This window comes from Nuphar pumila, chromosome 4, assembly GCF_984573655.1.
Source record: "Nuphar pumila chromosome 4, dmNupPumi1.hap1.1, whole genome shotgun sequence".
Taxonomy (NCBI): Eukaryota; Viridiplantae; Streptophyta; class Magnoliopsida; order Nymphaeales; family Nymphaeaceae; genus Nuphar; species Nuphar pumila.
Genome location: NC_143252.1, coordinates 50,515,454 through 50,534,288, shown reverse-complemented (window position 1 = coordinate 50,534,288; position 18,835 = coordinate 50,515,454). Strand labels below are relative to the sequence as shown.

The 18,835-nt window shown below is 38.0% G+C and overlaps 1 protein-coding gene across 1 annotated transcript; it reads left to right on the top strand.

The window, feature by feature from the left end:
* The first annotated feature begins 775 nt into the window (after positions 1 to 775).
* On the top strand, positions 776 to 4,768 carry LOC149840204 (uncharacterized). The gene is made up of 2 exons (XM_090004368.1): positions 776 to 3,078; positions 3,162 to 4,768. The coding sequence occupies exons 1-2, from the start codon at positions 1,838 to 1,840 to the stop codon at positions 4,630 to 4,632; spliced, it is 2,712 nt and encodes a 903-aa protein (XP_089860494.1). The 5' UTR covers positions 776 to 1,837; the 3' UTR covers positions 4,633 to 4,768.
* Positions 4,769 to 18,835: the final 14,067 nt, after the last annotated feature.

Sequence of the window (18,835 nt, the reverse complement as noted above, 5' to 3'; positions counted from 1 at the left end):
TAAAAAAGCCTCTCTGAGTGCAGTTTGTAACAAGAAGCATCATAGTACCGCAGGCAGAGCCAGCCAGCGCAACTAGGTTTATGATCTTTTGTGTAAATATAAAAAATTTATTTATTTTTTTATTAAAAAAAAAACCCTCACAGATAACCGGGTCACTTAATGAGTATGCATGCCCCTTTGTCAAGATAAAACTCCAGGTGTAGTAGATATAACAACCCAGCCTAAAACCAGCAGCCATTGATCTTGTAAGAGCACATGCCCCCACATGACAGGTAGTTGGGTGGTCCCTCCTGCTGCAACAGGGGCACCCGCTGGAAAAAGGGAGAAAACTGAACTGGACAAAGGTGCACATAAGGTTTATGAGGTGGTGCCAACGGGCATTTGCTTCCCACCCAGATTGAAAAAAAAAAAGACACACGATAGGACAAAGGCAAACCCCTTCACCCGGGCCCAGTCAACAGAGATGCTTAGAACAGTTAGACAGAGAGGGACTGGACTTTGAGTTTGCTTTATGTCCTTGAACCGTTAACCCTGAGCCCAGGAGGAAGACTTGGTGGGTGAGTGCAGTAGGGGAGACACGACACAGTGCGCCACTGGAGGCAAATGGGAAGAGACTCGAAATTTAGTGTGAAGGAAGTAAATGGGGGCGAAGCACGTGCCTGTCTCTCACACAGCCATTAATAAAAGCTGCTCATGAAAACGGGCATCCCTCTCTCTCTCTCTCTCTCTACTGCCTGCTTCTGCAACACTCTTTGGTGGGTTCTCCGAGGCGCGCTGATTCTGTCTTCCTCTCTCTCTTTCTCGTGCTCTCCGCGGAAGAGTTACTGTTGAGAGAGAGAGAGAGAGAGAGAGAGAGAGAGAGAGAGAGAGAGAGAGAGGAAGACGCGGTTTCTTTTGTTCTCGTTCTCTACGGGACGAACGCTAAAGAATATCTTGGGTCTCGGAAGATTCAGGAGAGTGCAGCGTTTGATTCTCGCATGAGTCCCTCCTGAGGATCCCAAGGAACGTGATTCTGCGTAAACTCTGTGGTTGAGAGGGATTTTCGTTCGTTCGTTCGTTGGTGGGAAAGAAAGAGGAGTGAACTCAGCAGTGAAAAGTTGTCTCCTTGGTAGGACGGCGTCTGTCGTCTTAAGGAAAGAAGCAGGAGAGGCGGTAGACTAGTGATACTCAAGGAAAAAAATTTGATAAATTCAAGTGAATTTCATGTTTATTTCCTTGATTTTTCCTGCTCAGATTTTCTCCAATAACTGCGCTTCTTTCTTCTTCTTAAGGATTTCCATAGCTTTCTCTGCCCATTCCAGTCTTTCCAATTGCGAGAAGACAAACTGCGAGCAGTGCTCTGAGAGTGTCACAAGTATCCGGAGTCTTCATAGCGGTCTGCTTCAATGTGTATTTTTTCTCCTTATGAGAGGATGTTACTAGTGATCACATTAAGAACTCGCGCTCTTTAACATCGTTGCGATCTTGAAGAAGCCTTTAGATGCTAAATTCTTCAAGTTTGAACCAAAGCAGAAGCAAAAATTTCGGTTTTTCTTTCTCAGAATCACTGAGAAGAGGCCGCATTCTCTGTCCTGCGCGGTTTCTGAAGCGTGTCTCAGCAAAAACAGGTGAGTTCTTCGATTCTTACCTGAATAGTTGCGCGGTTACTTCGTACCGGAGTGGACATTAGGTCTGGAGTCTTGATAGCGTGGAACGTGTGATCTCGGCTTCCTGTTTTGAGTGAAAGCGAAAGCATCACCAGAAGAGAGGGGGAAATTGAGATTCGCCGCGAGAAGATGGAGAAATCGGCTGGAGCAGCTCGGTTTCACCGATTACGAGGCTGAGACTATGCCGGAAGATGGAGAAATTGTGGCGAACTCTGCTCCTGCTCTCGGCCAGCTTCCTCTCAATCTTTGCCGTTTCTCCGGTGGTTTCCTTGTCGGAAAAGGAGATCCTTTTGGAGTTCAGGGGAAACGTTTCTGGAGATCCCCTGAACGCCTTGATCTCGTGGAACCCGTTGGATCCGACTCCCTGCCGGAACTGGACGGGGATCACCTGTAATCCTGATGGAGACGTCGTGAAGATCATCCTGCAGAACGCTCAGCTCGACGGAGTTTTGTCGGCGAGCCTCGCCGGATTGAAGTCGTTGAGAGTCCTCACGCTCTCCGGCAATGCCTTCCGTGGGGAAATTCCGCTGGAGTATTCTCAGATCATGACTCTATGGAAGCTCAACGTCAGCCAGAACTCTCTCTCCGGGCTGATCCCCGACTTCCTCGGTGATTTTCCAAGCCTCCGAATGCTGGACCTGTCGAAGAACGCTTTTAACGGGACCATTCCCTCCTCCCTTTTCAAGAACTGCTTCAAGACTAGGTACGTCTCCCTCTCGCACAACAATCTCGACGGTTCGATCCCTGGATCCCTCGCTAATTGTTCCAAGCTCGAAGGATTCGATTTCTCTTATAATGATCTCAGTGGCAAAATACCGGAAGAGATCTGGTGGAGAATTCAAAGTCTAGTTCATGTTTCTCTGAGAAACAATGCCTTCGCTGGAGAAGTTTCTCAAAGGATCGCTTCTTGCCAGAATTTGGAGTTTCTTGATCTTGGGATCAATCTTTTGACTGGGCCGATCCCTTCTGGTTTGCTTGGTCTCCCAAACCTTACTCATTTGTCTATCGGAGACAATTTCTTTACCTCTGCTCTTCTTCCAGACATCCTTAGTTCTCCGTCACTGAGTTACTTCAATGCATCGTTCAATCAATTACAGGGTGAGATCCCTGAGATTAGAAGCTGCAGCGACCGACTGGAGATTTTAGACCTCTCTGGTAATGAATTTAGTGGGGAAATTGAATCTGACATTCAGAATTGCAGAAGCTTAAGAGTTCTGAACATGGGCTCTAACAAGATCAGTGGAAACATTCCCCCAGAGATTGGGAACTTAAAATGGCTCTCTGTATTGAGGTTAGGCAATAATTCGATCAATGGGTCGATTCCTTGGGAGATTGGAAATATCGAGTTTCTTCAAGTATTGGATTTGCACAATCTTCAGCTGGTTGGTGACATCCCCCTTGCTTTATGCAATTGCAGATTTCTTCTTGAGCTGTGAGTTTTACCTTAAAGTTATTCCTTTGATCAGTACGAATTTGTAGCTTTCAGTAAAATAAATACTTGTTTTTCCTTTGTAGGGATCTTTCTGGTAACAGTTTGCAGGGTACAATTCCTGAAACAATTTACAATATGACCTACTTAGAGCTTCTAGACCTGCATAAAAACATTCTAAATGGAAGCATTCCATCGACACTTGGACAATTAGTGCAGCTCAAATTGCTTGATTTATCTAACACCACCCTGAGCGGTGAAATTCCTTCCTCCATTGGAAACCTGTCACAACTGGCCTATTTCAATTTGTCCTTTAACAACCTTTCTGGCCCCATTCCATCTAACTCCATTTTCCAGAAGTTTGGTGATGCACCTTTTATTGGCAACCCAGGGCTCTGTGGCCCTCCTCTGGCCACATCCTGCTCAGGCAAGGTCAGCACTGCAGGCACCAAGAAGACCAAGTTGTTAAGTGTTTCTGTAATCATTGTCATTGTTGCTGCTGCTGCAATATTTGTAGGAGTATGTGTGATCACCTTTATGAACATCAGGGCTCTAAGGAGGACAAAGCCTCCTGAGATCTTGGTCTCAGAAAGCACAGCGGCTTCTACAGAGTCTAATATCATCATCGGAAAGTTGGTCCTTTTCAGCAAGAGTCTGCCTTCCAAATATGAAGATTGGGAAGCTGGAACCAAAGCTTTGCTGGACAAGGATTGTCTAATTGGTGGGGGAACTATTGGGACGGTCTATAAGACCACATTCGAAGGTGGAATTTCAATCGCTGTGAAGAAGTTAGAAACACTTGGAAGAATCAGAATTCAGGAAGAATTTGAGCATGAGATTGGTCGGCTTGGAAACCTGCGGCACCCAAATCTTGTTCCCATGCAAGGTTACTACTGGTCGTCCACAATGCAGCTTATCCTTTCTGAATTTGTTCCTAACGGTAACCTCTGTCAGCACCTTCATGAATTCAGTCTTTCTGGTACAAGTAGGAGTGAACTTTCTTGGGACAGGAGATTCAAAATTGCAGTAGGAACAGCCAGAGTGCTTTCCTATCTTCACCATGACTGTCAACCACAAGTGCTGCATTTGAACATCAAATCTACAAACATTCTCTTGGATGAACAGTATGAAGCCAAATTATCGGATTATGGATTGGGGAAACTGCTGCCCATGTTGGATAATCATGTCTTAACAAGGTTCCATACTGCAGTTGGTTATGTCGCTCCTGAATTAGCCCTCCAGAGTTTGAGAACGAGCGACAAATGTGATGTTTACAGCTTTGGGGTTGTCCTGTTGGAGCTTGTGACAGGGAGGAAGCCAGTGGAGAGCCCAATGACAGCAGAGGTGGTGGTGCTGTGTGATTATGTGAGGCGATTGTTGGAAAATGGCAGAGCTTCTGCCTGCATCGATCCCAGCTTGCTTGGGTTTGCAGAGAATGAAGTGATGCAGGTTCTAAAATTGGGGTTGGTCTGTACGTTGGACAACCCTTCAAGGAGGCCAAGTATGGCCGAGGTTGTTCAGGTATTGGAGTCTATAAGACCCAATTCAGATGCTTGAAAGGCAGCCAAGGTACCTTGTATGTATTGTTACAAAGGAAACAAAATCCATTCTTTTGTTTTCCGCCCCCTCTTTTTTATGTACTTTCATCATTCCCTTGTCATTGTTATTGTTAATCGAGATTCATTGATTGAAATTTGGGATTTTTTCTTCAAATGATTTCATGAGACTTGATTGATTTTTTTTTTTGCATTCTCATGTTCGCCATTATAGATCCTTCAAGATTTTAACTTTTCAAAAGTTTCTTTAATGGTCAATGTTGAACTGAGATGTGAAGGTAGGAGTAATTTATAATATTTTGCTAAAATAACGCCAGCCATCTCTCTCTCTCTCTCTCTCTCTATATATATATATATATATATATATATATATATATATATATATATATATATATATATATATATATATATGGGTGGTTGGGGCAGGATCTCTACAACAGGTATCTCCTCCCTACTCCATCAGCCGAGGGTATTAAATTATGGTAATGCAGTAGAAGAAAACGTCCTAGGAGAAAGCCAACGCAGACTAGAAAAAAATGTTTTCTTCAATGCTTTTACAAATGTACAAAAGTCCCATATATATAAAACAACATTCTGGTTATCTCCATGAAATAAGTCAGAATAACAATAAACCTATCGTTATCCAATGCTTATCCTTATCTTTATCTCAATCACGATAGAGATTATCGTAACTGAGATAGAATCTCGTTCTAACATGCTCTCCCTCAAGTTGGAGCATGAGGATTGATGACGCCCAACTTGCTCTTGAGTTAAGAAACTGATATGGTCTCAATGGCTAGGTAAACATATCTGAGTTTGTCGGAACAAATTGAGTTCTGATTAAACCGTTTTGAATTTTTTTTCTTATAACATGATAGTCGATCTCTATATGTTTAGTGTATTCGTGGAACACCAGATTTGTTGTAATATACAATGATGCCTGATTGTCACAAAACATCAACATAGGTTGGAGATGTTTGATTCCTAAAACTGACAATAAATATTTTAACCATGTTAATTCACAACTTGCAAGTGTCATCGATCTATACTCTGCTTCAGTTGACGATCTTGAAAAGTACAAGATTCATTAACAAAAACGTCATCACACTGTAAATGTAACACCCTAATTTTTATAACCCAAAAAATGATGATTTTTTTTAAATACCTTTAAATATTTTAACATATAACAATGGAAAAACTCATCGGGTCTAAAAGTTGGCATGTTACTTTTCGTATTCATGCATAACCATATGATTCTGAGAACTTAAAATAAATAGATTTCATCTTGCATAAAATAAATCGATGTCCACAATCATGAAAAATATTAATTAAATTGTTCATTGCCATAAAAATCAAATAATAAATCACAGTCTAAAAATCTTGTAAATACGAAGGAAAGGTAGACTCGGTTTTCATCACAACCTTCCGCCTTCGCATGTAAGCTATTCCTTATTACCTGAAAAATATTAAACCATATAGGGTTAGACAAAACATGTTTTAGTAAAGTGAAATATGCTAAGCTTGTAAGACAAATACTCAAAGCAAGAATTTCAATAGAAATTTCATAGTTTAGCATTTGAAATTAACTGAAACAATTACATAACTAATCCTGCATGTTCAAAATTTACAAATTTAACAAAAGAGCATCAATTCACACATTCAAGAAATAAAATGCATGAGCAGTTAATATGCATGACTTACCATATGCGGAATCCCTTCAATGCGTGCATATTTTTTATCTTTAATTATATTTTCTTTCTTAAATGATGCATGCAATGCCTAACTAATGCACATACATCTTAAGTTATCACTTCTTAGCCCTGCTAATACGACACAAGCTTATATTCTTAGATTAGAACCATGACTCATGACGTGTTTTACATACAATGGTGACTTTAGCTTGACCAGGTCCATTCACCAGGATAGGGTGAGGGATGTTAATACGAGAGAGATTCCCAACACTTTTCAATCCGATGCACCACTTTTTCTCATGAGTATCTTATATCCTTTACGCTACAGTCTAATGCAGAGGTTTCTCCATAAAATGGTGGGAGGGGAGGAGCAACATTCCATGCTCGAAACATACTTACCCCACAAAGTTTTATACAACCTGCCACTCTCCTAGCAAGTATCTTGAGTTTTAATGTCACATGATTACTTGATTACATACTTTATTTTTTTTCATGCAATATCAAAACTTGAGCCACTTTATAAGCCATGAATGCATTCTTATAAAGCATTAAAAAATTCACTTAATCATACTTGCAACATAAACTTGAGCATATGTGTAAATGAAAATCTTATTCATTTTCATACTTCAGCTAATACATATGCATGTATATGACCAATGCAATAAAGAATATGAATATGAGCATCCATCTCAGGAAAACATTCATATCATCACCATAACATGAGCATACTTGCAGCTAATACATATTCAAAATTTAAAACATAAACTTGCATTCATTGGACCCTTTGATCCTTGATCTTAATATGTAGACTTTATTAACTATTCAGGTCATAAGCATATTCATATAAGCTTTTACATAGGATCAGACCTACATACTTATTTACATATTGCATGTTATTTAAAACGAAGAAATTTATACAAAAATATGCAAACTATGCATAGGTTGACCCTCGGTCCAAAGACCGGTCTTGATTTATGAAACTAATATTTCTGCCAGACTGTTATAGAGCTCACAGAAAATTTTATGTTCTGTGAATAGAGCTGATATTTTCACAGTATAAAAAAAATCGTTAGCTTTTCATAGCCATAAACCGTTCATGAAAATTCCTCCGTATGAGGGAGTTATGAACGTTTTACTACGGACATGCCATATTCTGTTTCGACTGTCACCGGGCCGTGCTTAGTCTATGAACAGAGCTCAAAATTTCACAGTAGATGCAAAATTTTGTTAGCTTTCCAATGCAATAAACCGTTTGTCAAAACTTTTTTTGATGAGGGAGATATGAATGTTTTACTGATCGAAGGTCGGGCTAGAAACCTGAAATTCCAGATCTAAGCATTTGGGTTGGACCAAACCGAGTCGCCCGAATCCGTACACCCATGATTTTTCTTGTATATTTTAAATAAAAAGTAGAATAAAATACATAGTTAAATCTGAGATAGATCATATTTTTTCTCAGCCTTTTAGCCAGAAAAATATGCCTGATACACAACTTTATTTTCTCAAGAATTAATTCAGAAGAATATGCAATAAATTAACTAAAATATAAAATATTCATGAAATAAAATTCAGAAAAATCCAAAAAAATCACAGAGTATCTAACAAATCATAATCCATCATAAACCATGAAATCTTTCATAAATCCAACCATGAATTTCACTTTCTTTCTAAATTTACCGATTTCTTTTATGAGAAACCCGATATTGCCAAAATCACAATATCTCAAGATTTCGATCATAGAAATTCTTAAAATTTATTTAGAAGGTCTACAATAACATATTCTACCAATACAAATTGATAGTTATAAGAAAATAATGGCATAAATCAAATATTTATAAATTGTACATATTTCTTTTCTGAGAAATCTAGTTTTTATGAAAAACTAGATTTCAAAAGAGGTTTTGCTTTGGGGAAAATGTTCTTTCTCTATGGAACTTTAGTTCTTAGTCAAACACACAGTTAGGAGGATCTGATCATGGCCTAAACTCATGAAAAGTCATTAAAATTTATGCCAAGAACTCCGTTCTTGCAAGAAAAGCATAAATCACCTACCTCTTATTGCAAAAATATTTTTCAAAGATTCTGGCTAATCTTTTTGCACAATTTGGATGATTGTAAACACCCCAAATTTTCACTCACCTCCCTGATATCTCCATCAATCATCACATTTTGGTTCTCCGAGATCACCGAGGGGCAAAATGGTCATTTTCTGAGATAAGACATTGCAGAAAATCAAAATTTCATTCTTGAGTCTCAAAATTTCTATATTTAGGCTCAGAAACATCTCCAAGCTGCAAATTTTCAAAATTCTACTCTTGACAAGAAGCTAGAATTTCCAAATCCTGATTCAGAGTGGCATTTCATGAAACATGTCTTTGCATAGCATTGCACGAATATTTCATATCATTTCACTGCACAACATGTCATTTCGAGGTCCAGAACTCTCGATTTTAAAATCCTCAATCCAGATTCGAGTTTTAACCCTTTTCAAAATTGATTTCAAAACCCTGGGTCTTCAAAATCGCCAATTCTTCCCATTTTACCCCCAGGACTCCGAATTACAAAAGTTTTCTCAAGAAAACAATCTGGATAGTTTTGATATTGATTTTTTAAAAAATTTCGTCAATTGGAAAGAAGGGGACACAATTTTAAATTTAGGAGATTTTATTTCGAATTTTTGCAAAAGAGCTCTCAATTTCTTTATAAAATCCCTGTATTTTGCCCTGAAAGGCCATTTTTTTTAGTTTTTGAAATCAAGTCCATTTTATTTCATATTTCCTAACTAGCCTACCATCATAAAATCCCCAAAAAATTCATTTTTGCTTCTATTTCAAATAAATGACGTGGGACCCGCCTTGAAGTGGCGTCACACTCAAATCTTTAGATACTCCCCTTATTTTCAAAAAGGGTCCACCCTGAGGTGGCACCACTTTATAAAAACCCTTTCCTTTAAATTTCAATTCCATTTTAATAATCAGTGGGCCCACACATAGGTGGCGCCTCACTAAAATCCCCTACAGAGAAAAAGCAAATCTCATTTCAAAGAGTTTTTTTTAAAGTTTATTTTTTATCTTATCCGGCTGAGGTGTCACCACCTTAAAAAAAAAAAAAGGAAAACCCCATTTACTCACGTTTTCCCTTTGTTTTTACCTTTTCAGCCCCCAAACGGTGCCGCCTTAAAACCCTAAAAGAACACTTTAGCCAAGCTTTTGAAACCCCAAAATTTCTGCGAACAAACCAACCGTCCTTTTTTTTAAGGATTGACGAATTTTCAAAATCTTTCAAAAATCTGTTTGAAAGTTTTCAAATGTTTTCAAAAGTCAGTTCAAAACCACCATTTTTTTTTGTAAAACCTCCTGGAAACTCTTTAAAAGGAACCACGATGGAAGCAAAAGGGGGGATTAGGAATGTTAGGGCTTTCGATATCTCTCTGAAGACCTCAGTTTTTCTGATTGTTCTCAGCCTCCAGCAGAACATTCAAGAGGGGACCTGGAAGGCCAACTTCTCCTCTCCCTATCTAGTCTCTCTGTATCCTCTTGTGCCTCCCCCTTTTAACTCTCTTTTTCAGCAGGGATTGAAGGAACCCTCCATCTTCCTGATTGGGGATAATCGTCTTCTTCCATCAACTAGTAAAAGGAAGGACCAAAGGGAAACCAGATAGTGTGTGGTCCTCTTTTCCCTTTTTGAGTCTTGACTCATCCCCAAAGGAGACGCCAGCGTCAGCCTCCATTCAGCCAAGGTAAAGGCTCCTCTTTTCATTTTACCCTGCATCTACAGGAAGCCGATATCAGGTTCATGCCATAGGCATGGTAAACCCATCTCAAACGGCTGATGTGGTTTACTTTTGGTTTAGTCAATATGTCAAGAAATGATAATGCCTCTCAATGGCATCCTCAATTCAATTTGAAGATCATGGTTTTACCAAATCTTTATTTTCCTTCAAGATTCTCATATGATTCCTTATAGCATCATGACTATTTCAAAACTCTTTTTTGTTTTACCTCAATTCTTGATTTTCACACGCATGTCCAACTCCTCCTGTTGCACACCCATGATTTATACTCATTTCAGAAGATTCTTTTTTATGAACTTCAGTTTTTCGGTCTTCTGTAAGTGCAGCAACTCAGGCTGCAAGTATTAGCAGTGGTAACATTCTCGTTGTCTTATAACCTTCTTGCTTAAAGTTAGTTTAAAACTTTCAGTATGTCATTATTTTTTTTTTTTACAGATTTATTTGGTTTTTCATTGAGTTGCCTGCATATCATGGAGTAAAGTGATAACCAATAAGGTTTATCTTACAGTGAACGATGCTTTTAACAAGGGCACTATAGATAATTTCGGTGTTAGTCTTGAGCTCATGTTTCTCATAATATCATGTCAGTATTGACCCCTGTATGTACATTAGATGAACTTCATGATCTGGGTTCATCAAACCGTCTAATGATATACCATTTAATATGTACGTATGATCAGCTTAGGCATCACTTCTGCACCTTTACATTTTTTTTTTACTCAGCACATGTTTTACACTTATTTATCATAGTTTTTTTTGTTTTACCTGTGTTAAGTCCCATTTGCTTCCTGGTGGAATACCCTGTCATGTATCTAACGTCACCTTTTATCATTTGGGTAATCCCTGTTCTTGCTGTGCTCATAGGGATATGTACAGGGGTATTAGTTCCAGTTTTTTTTTTTATTACTAGTGGCTAGTGTAGTACAGGTATACCGTTACCAGCTAGATGAAGAACAATTTTTTTTTCTTTCATATCAGATCAATTGCAACATTAGATGTAATTATTTCTGCTGTATGGAATCATGTTGCTAAAATATTTGTTGTGGGAATCTGATTCATCAAAGATGATTATTCAGACAAAGTAGCACATATGCTTGCTCAAATGGGTGGGATTTTCAGTTGTGATATAACATTCTAACCCGTCCATATGAGCCTTTAGACAATACATTAATATCTAGATTTTAAGCATTAATGGCTACCCATTTAAGATTGTTTTGTATTATTTTCTGTTACTGTCTTTCACTCGCATAGCATCAATTGTTAAACTCAAGAGTTTATGCATTTTGGCCCCAATGTTGGCACATCTCCTTATGAACCTGTCATGCCTTACTTCTGCAGTTATGTTATGCACAGTTACAAGTTACAAATTTTTTTTTTTATCATGGCTTTCATTAGCCTGGTTGAGATTATCTTTTCTTTTCATCTGATGAAGATATGGGACTGACGATATCAGTCATGACTTGGAATGAGAGTTCTATGCAACTGGTAGATGATAGTATGGCGTGATTATGTCATTGATACATGATGCTAATTTTCTATATTCATATTTTATAACTATATCATATGTGATTTCTGCTGTGCAAATGCTTCTTTTGAATCAGTCTGCATATGAGTGGAAGATAGTCTCTGGCAGCATAGTTATTTATTATAAGCAGGGGTATTATTCTCTGTAGGAGTCTTCTATACACTGCTTCTATACATGTGTACATCAGTAGTCTCTCTCAGTATTTCCTATCGTTTTTTTTTGGTAATGTCATTTTATACTAATTATTAGCCACCGTCAATTTTCTCCTCGTGCCCTCTACCTGTAGCATGTCTATTGCTATGTCTACATTTTCAATTTATAATTTAAGATGTATCATCCTTTTACATACTGATTTGATTGGTTTTCTTTATCACTCGTGACATCTCTCATCTTTATTTTTTACAATAGATGTCTTGTATTTGCTCTCTGTGCCAGGTTAGCCTATTATATGTGTTTAGCATATCTCTTGTATGAGTTTCTATGCACTCTGTACTTGCCCAGTACATGTTCTGAAGTATTTCTCTACGTATCATCTAGGCCTGTTTCATCCTCTATAGTGTAATGTGCTTCGATAGGGTATAATATATTCATTAATGGCTGTTTCAGTTGCTGATATCACGCTTTGCTGCTGTGCATTTGTTTGTCATTATCTCCTTACCCTCACCATATACTGTATGCCCCCCTTTGCCATCATTTCTTTACCTATCATTAACACCCACATTACTAGCCATTCCAGCCCTACACCACCCTCACCTATGCTGTCCATCCTATTATCCCAGATTTTTGTATTTAGTTATTTTAGGGCATCAACTTATCTCAATGACTGAAATTAAGATGATGACAGGGGAACAAAAGGATTTTTCTGAACCATAGTCAATTGTACTCGTCCAACAACACAATGGCACGTACTATGTCAAAAGGACATTATATCCTTGCCTTAGTTTTGAGATTTTCCACTGCAAAATGCGTGTATACAACCTCCATTTGCAGAAAAGAGGCGTGATACACAGTATAATGAAATCTTACAACCTCCTTTGCCAAATCCACATTGTCATCTTGCATTAAAGTTTTCCATGTATATACCTATGTACTTCTGGTTATGTATATATTCTTGTGTATTACCCTCATTACCTGTATGGTGTTTTTGTACATTACATGTATGAATGTGATTATTATACACATTTTCAATTATGAATATATTTATATATATATATATAGATATACATGTATATATATATACATATATACCCTCATGAACATTTTGTTTTGTATAAGTCTTTAGGTATATATAGATGTATATTCTTCATTTAGTTTAAATATAGTTCTTAGATGTTCTCATATATAGTCCATTCATATTCTTGACACTACAATTCAAGCATAATCACCGGCATGTCATCATTATTAGAAGATCTTCTTTTATCTATATAGTGTGTTTCTGGTATCAATTCTCGTTTGCAGAGAATATCTGGAAGATGCTGACTCCTTGGTTCCACATATTTTTTTTAGTTTTATGATAGCAATGTAACAATCAAATGTAAACTTTGGAATAATATTTATTTTTCTGCTTAGATTAAGATGCATTTCATATAGTTTGAATTCCTGCAATATCCTGATTACGTGGTTCATGCATTTTATTGCCAAATCACTGTGGATGAACACGAATGGCACGTGCACTAACTTTTAGAGAGTTGATGAACTCGGTGCAGTCCATATTTACGGCCCTACTCAGAATATGGACGAGACCCAGATTCATCATCTTTCTACCAGTCACATTGAGCCTACACTCTTAGGCTATCTTCAAAATTGCACATCATACTTCCAATTTTGCAAAATATTGTGAATTAAATCAATTAAACTCTGAACATGTTCATGGCCACAGTCAGAATATGTGAAGAATTTACTTTGGCTTAATACACATTTTTTCAACAAATTTCTCAGAAAATCTTTCTAGATATCTTTTCTAAAGTGCATTCATACATTCAAATCATCTACATCATGAAATTACCTGTATTTTTCAAACTTTTCTCAAGAAACTTCTAAAATTTTCAAAATTGGATTTTCCAAGTCAAGTTTTTCCATGATTTTCCCTGGAAAATGTTATTTTCTTAAGATTCATTTTCAAAAGGAGTTTCTCACCTTTCTCAAGAATCAAAAATCGATTTTCAAACATTTCAAGGCTAAGATTCTCAGGATTTCAGTTCCCTGAGTTTTGATTTTCCTTCTCCAAAGAGTTTCCCAATGAAATTTAGTCATTTTCCAAAGAAAGTTTTCAAATTTGACAAATAGTTCCTCTTCAAGTATTTTCTCAAGAATCGTTTTTACTTTCTCAGGATTTTCATTCATTCGTGATTTTCCCAAAACTTCATAAATTTTCTTGAGATTTCAAATCCTTTTATCAGAATTTTTTGAGAATTTGATTTCTATCTTTTGCCTGAGAAATATTTTCCAACTCCAAAAGCATTTTCCAAGCATACATCATGTTTTCCAACTTGCATTTTATAAGATATCATAGCACATGCCTGAATTCTCTGTGCATTTAGGATATAACACAGTTTTGATGATTTAGCTAAGTCAAGCACATTTTTGGTCCTTGGTTCGATTACCCCTGTTAAAGGCGGTAGAAACGGTCGAACCTCGTACCGACAGGTCAAACCCCATCCCATGGATTTTCCTGCTATTTTCAAAACGAAGGCGAGTATTTCAAAACAAATTTCCAAAACTCTAGTCAAAGTTTGACTCGCGAAAAGTGTTTTCCCCTCTCTCCTACAGGGAAGAGAAGACGAAAATTTTGCGACGATGACAGGTTTGGCGACCATGATGGGACCTGTCCTTGTCTGATTAAAAGTGTGCTTGACTTAGTTCAATTATCAAAACTATGTTCACAAAATGTCAGCTATTTACTTTCTGATATCATGCAAACCTAGGAGCCTGAATTTTTACCTAGCTGACATTGATTGCATATAGCTTAGGCATGATTTGGTAGGACTATATTGAGGAGATATTTTCATGCTCACATAGACTTAGGTCTAAATACAACTCTCATTAATTTAGGATCTGAATGCAAACAATGTATGATTCTTCAAAAGTTTTCAAAATCTATCTCTCTAGGATTTAGAGCCCTCTATTTCTTGCATGTGATCATTTTTTCAAACCTCCCTTACCTATCTTTACCTGGTCTTCACGTTGCTAGGCTCTCTTCCAGAACCCTAGTTCGGGACAGAGCCTCACAACTGGGTCACTTAATTGGGTTAACGCCCCCCTACCACGTACCGCGGGCCACAATTCGAAGTATATTGATAGGCGCTCAAGGATGTTGGAAAACCTTACCTTAGAACCGAAGTTGAAATTATATGCCACGTACCTCGGATTTCAGTTCGGGTATATCGACATAACTGGATTGGACAAAGATGATCTGAACTTAGAGTTAGGATTAAGGTCCTACAACTGTTTTCAAAATGATGCATCTAGAGTCAGCCTTTTAGGGAGTGTTGTATGTTCATAAATGTTTGTGCAGGATGTGACTGTTTGTGTGTTACCTTTATTTCTCTCATATTTTCCCCCAAATATTTTTTTCAAATATCCATATTCTCATTTTTTCCTCTTATTTTCTCAAACCCTGGATGATTTTCCCAAATATTCGATTTTTTTCAAAACTGTAGGTGATTTTTCATTCTCTCGCATTCTACTGGATCTCGAATTTCCAACTGCATTTTATATCCTGCCTGCGATTTTTTTCAAAATTTTCTATATTTTCCTAAGTCTCATTATGAGTCTTTCTCTATTTTCAGTCCGATGACATCCAGTCAAATCGATCATATTTTTTCAGAAGCTCACATCTCCTACGAGGTGCGACAAGGTCGCCCTGAACATTGAGCTCTTAGCACCGGAACTTTCATTCCCCGGTGGTACTACTCATGGCTCAAAAGCTTTTCTCGCATGTTTCCGGACCATTTGAGCGAGTGCGGATTAGAATTGGTGTTAGTAGTCGGAAAACAAACCATCAACGACAACCTGATCCACGCCATGACAGAGCGATGAAATCCATGAACATGTACCTTCTGGTTCCCGTGGGGAGAGATGACCATTTTAATGGATGAATTTTCAGAAATAATGGGATTACTAGAACCAGCCGGTCAACCAAGAGATCCGTTAGAACATCAGTTCCTGGTCAATGTCAAATGTTTGGACCCCCGAGACTCATTAGCTCGTATGACATGCCTTCGATCTTGGCCTCTGATTCAGTTGGACGGAAATGAATATGTCAATCTGCTTGAATTGTACCATCAATATGGGACCTTCATCGAAGTCAGCTCACTATCAAGGACACCTAGAGAAAGGATTAAGAATGCAATGGTTCTATGCACTGTAGGATTAGCCCTCTTCTTAGACGGACAAAACTACATGGATATCCGAATAATCCAGCTCATGAGAAGATGGGGAAGTCGACAAACAAACCATCTCTCCATAGCCATGGCAGCGCTCGCTTTTCTGTACCGAGGTTTGACTCGTTTCTCACTTGGAGAATCCATCTTAGTTGAAGGATGCATTTACGCGCTTCAATCCTGGTTCTTCTAGCACATTCCAGCCCGAGCGAGCTCTTTCAGATACAATGGTCAAGAACTTGTTCTAGTGGCACAATACTGGTCCATGATTGACAACATTCAAGAGGATGACATCGTCTGGGACTACTTTGATCAACAACTATCTCCTCCCAGATATACATATGCTTATGGCAAACAGTTCAATTTGTTGAGACCATTCTTCTGCACTTACTATCAACCGGAGCGATGTGTTCGGCAATTCTCCCAGAGACAGCAGTACGTCGAAGCTCGACTACTATCAGGAGCTATGGCAGAATTCGATCTCACTTCCGCACAATGGTCCGGGGCATATCATTCTGCCCGCTACGGTTGGGATTCCTTTGTTACTCTCAAATTCTTTCCTGGTCCTAAAGTGTCTGCTGATTATCATGAATGGTGGCAGATTGTTTGTCCTCCACCTCTTTGTCAAGATCAATAAAAAGTTCAAATTTTCTCATTCTAATGAAATTTTCTCTCTTTCTATTGTGGCTTGACGATAACAAGGCACATTTTTGTTGTTTATTTCTCGTTTAAAGAATGACAACACAATTATCGTGATTCCTGCGATGACTCAATCTCTAGTAATGGGATATCTTTTTCAAATTGTCTACCATATTTCCAGCAAACATTTCTTCCCAAAACCAATTCCTTCAGAATCTAATCAGGTCTTTGCTCTGCAGAGAGCATCCACAACATTTGATGGTTCAGACAAGATCAGGAAGAAGAACCACATCGCCACAGTACTCATCAGCTTCAGAAGAAGAGATGGGCTCCCCGCGATCCGTCAGAAGTCAAGAACAACATCAAGAAGACGATGGCATAGATCCACAGATGTATGCTATGTTCCGTAAGATGATGAACAAAATGATGAGTGAGCAGGTCGGGACTGTTACGACAATGAAGCCAAACATGATACTTCAAGTACAAGGTTTTGATGATGAGCAAGTGGAATCAACTGCATTTCAGCTAAGGCTATGAAGAAATTGAAGAATTCAGTGAAGAATCTTTGAAGACTAGTGTGTAAATGTTTAATTCATTAAAAGTCTTAGATTCTTGTAAGAGCCTTACTTAGAGTGCATATTTAGGTTGCATTTCACCTTAAAAGTCTTTAGAAAAACTTTTCTAAAAGAAACACTTTTGAAAGTCTTTTTAGAAAACTCTTTTCTTAAATTTTCATGTTTATTAGTCGACCAATAGACTTATCAGTCGACTAATCCTTTCGCGCCATAATTTCTAAAAAGTCATTCTTGTCAAATTAGTCGACCGAAGATTTTATCAGTCGACTGGGCAGAATGTCTGTTTTCTGGAAAATTAGCAGCAATCGACTAATGGTTTTATCAGTCGACTGAACAGAACATGTGTTTTCTGAAAAATTTAGCAGCAGTCGACTAATGCTTTTTATCAGTCGACCGAACAGAATGTTTGATTTTCAGAAGATTTTAGCAGCAGTCGACTAAAAGGTTTTTCAGTCTACTGATGATATTATCAGTCGACTAACTTTTCTCAAGTCGACTAAGTTTCAAAAGTTCAGATTTTCAAACGGCTCGATTAACAGATCAGTCGACCGACGATAACTGTCAGTCTACTAATAACTAACTATTAGTCGACTAACTGATGTTTCAGTCGACTAATTTTGCCGTTTTCCTGAAACTTCACAAAGGCGTGTCTTTTCATTTTTCAAACGTTTTGATCGTTCAAAATGGACTGTTTTGACACCCTTTCATACTCTCAACGTATGAAATCTTTTAACTATAAATATGAGTGCATTTTACACTCAAAAACACAGAGAAACAACAAGAATTCAATCGATTTGAATCATTTACTTATTGCTTTTCACTCTTATTCATTCAAGTATTTGTTTTCTCACTCACGTGATATTTTCACTTCAGTTTTTCACTCAAATCATTTTGAGAGTTAGTGAATTCGTGAGTAGAGTATTTCAACAACCTCAAAAGCCAATTGCATCTCATTTGCATTCAAAAGGAAGGCTCATAGGTTGTATTGTAAGTTGTTATTTCTTTTTTGTAAAAAGAAAGACTCCTTGGTGTAAAGGAGTTGTTTGTATTCAGTAGGATTGTTACTGAAAGTGGGACCGGTTATGGTCTGTGTGATCTTGTAGTTTACAAGGTTGATAGTGGAAAATCTCAAGCGGGTTTTGCTTGGGGACTGGATGTAGGTCGGGTTAGACCGAACCAGGATAAAATCTTGTGTTCTTTGTGTGTTTGCTTTTCGATTTGCAAAATCATTCTATATTCCGCAGAAATTTTTTAAAGCACTATTCACCCCCCCTCTAGTGCTTGTTGCCTCGATCCTAGTGCACTTTCATTTGATATCAGAGCACAGGTTTGCTATTACTTTGATTTGACCATCATCTAGCATGGCAACTACAACATCTCAGCACAAAGAAGGAAACTCCTCTGTTCGTCCTCCTCTCTTCGATGGAACAAACTATGGATACTGGAAAGTAAGAATGACAATATTCTTGCAATCCATGGATCTCGATGTCTGGAGAGTTGTTTCAGAAAAGTACCAAACTCCATCAACTGATTTCAGCCGATGGACCGATGATGAAAAGAAGACTGCTTCACTGAATGCCAAAGCCATGAATGCATTAT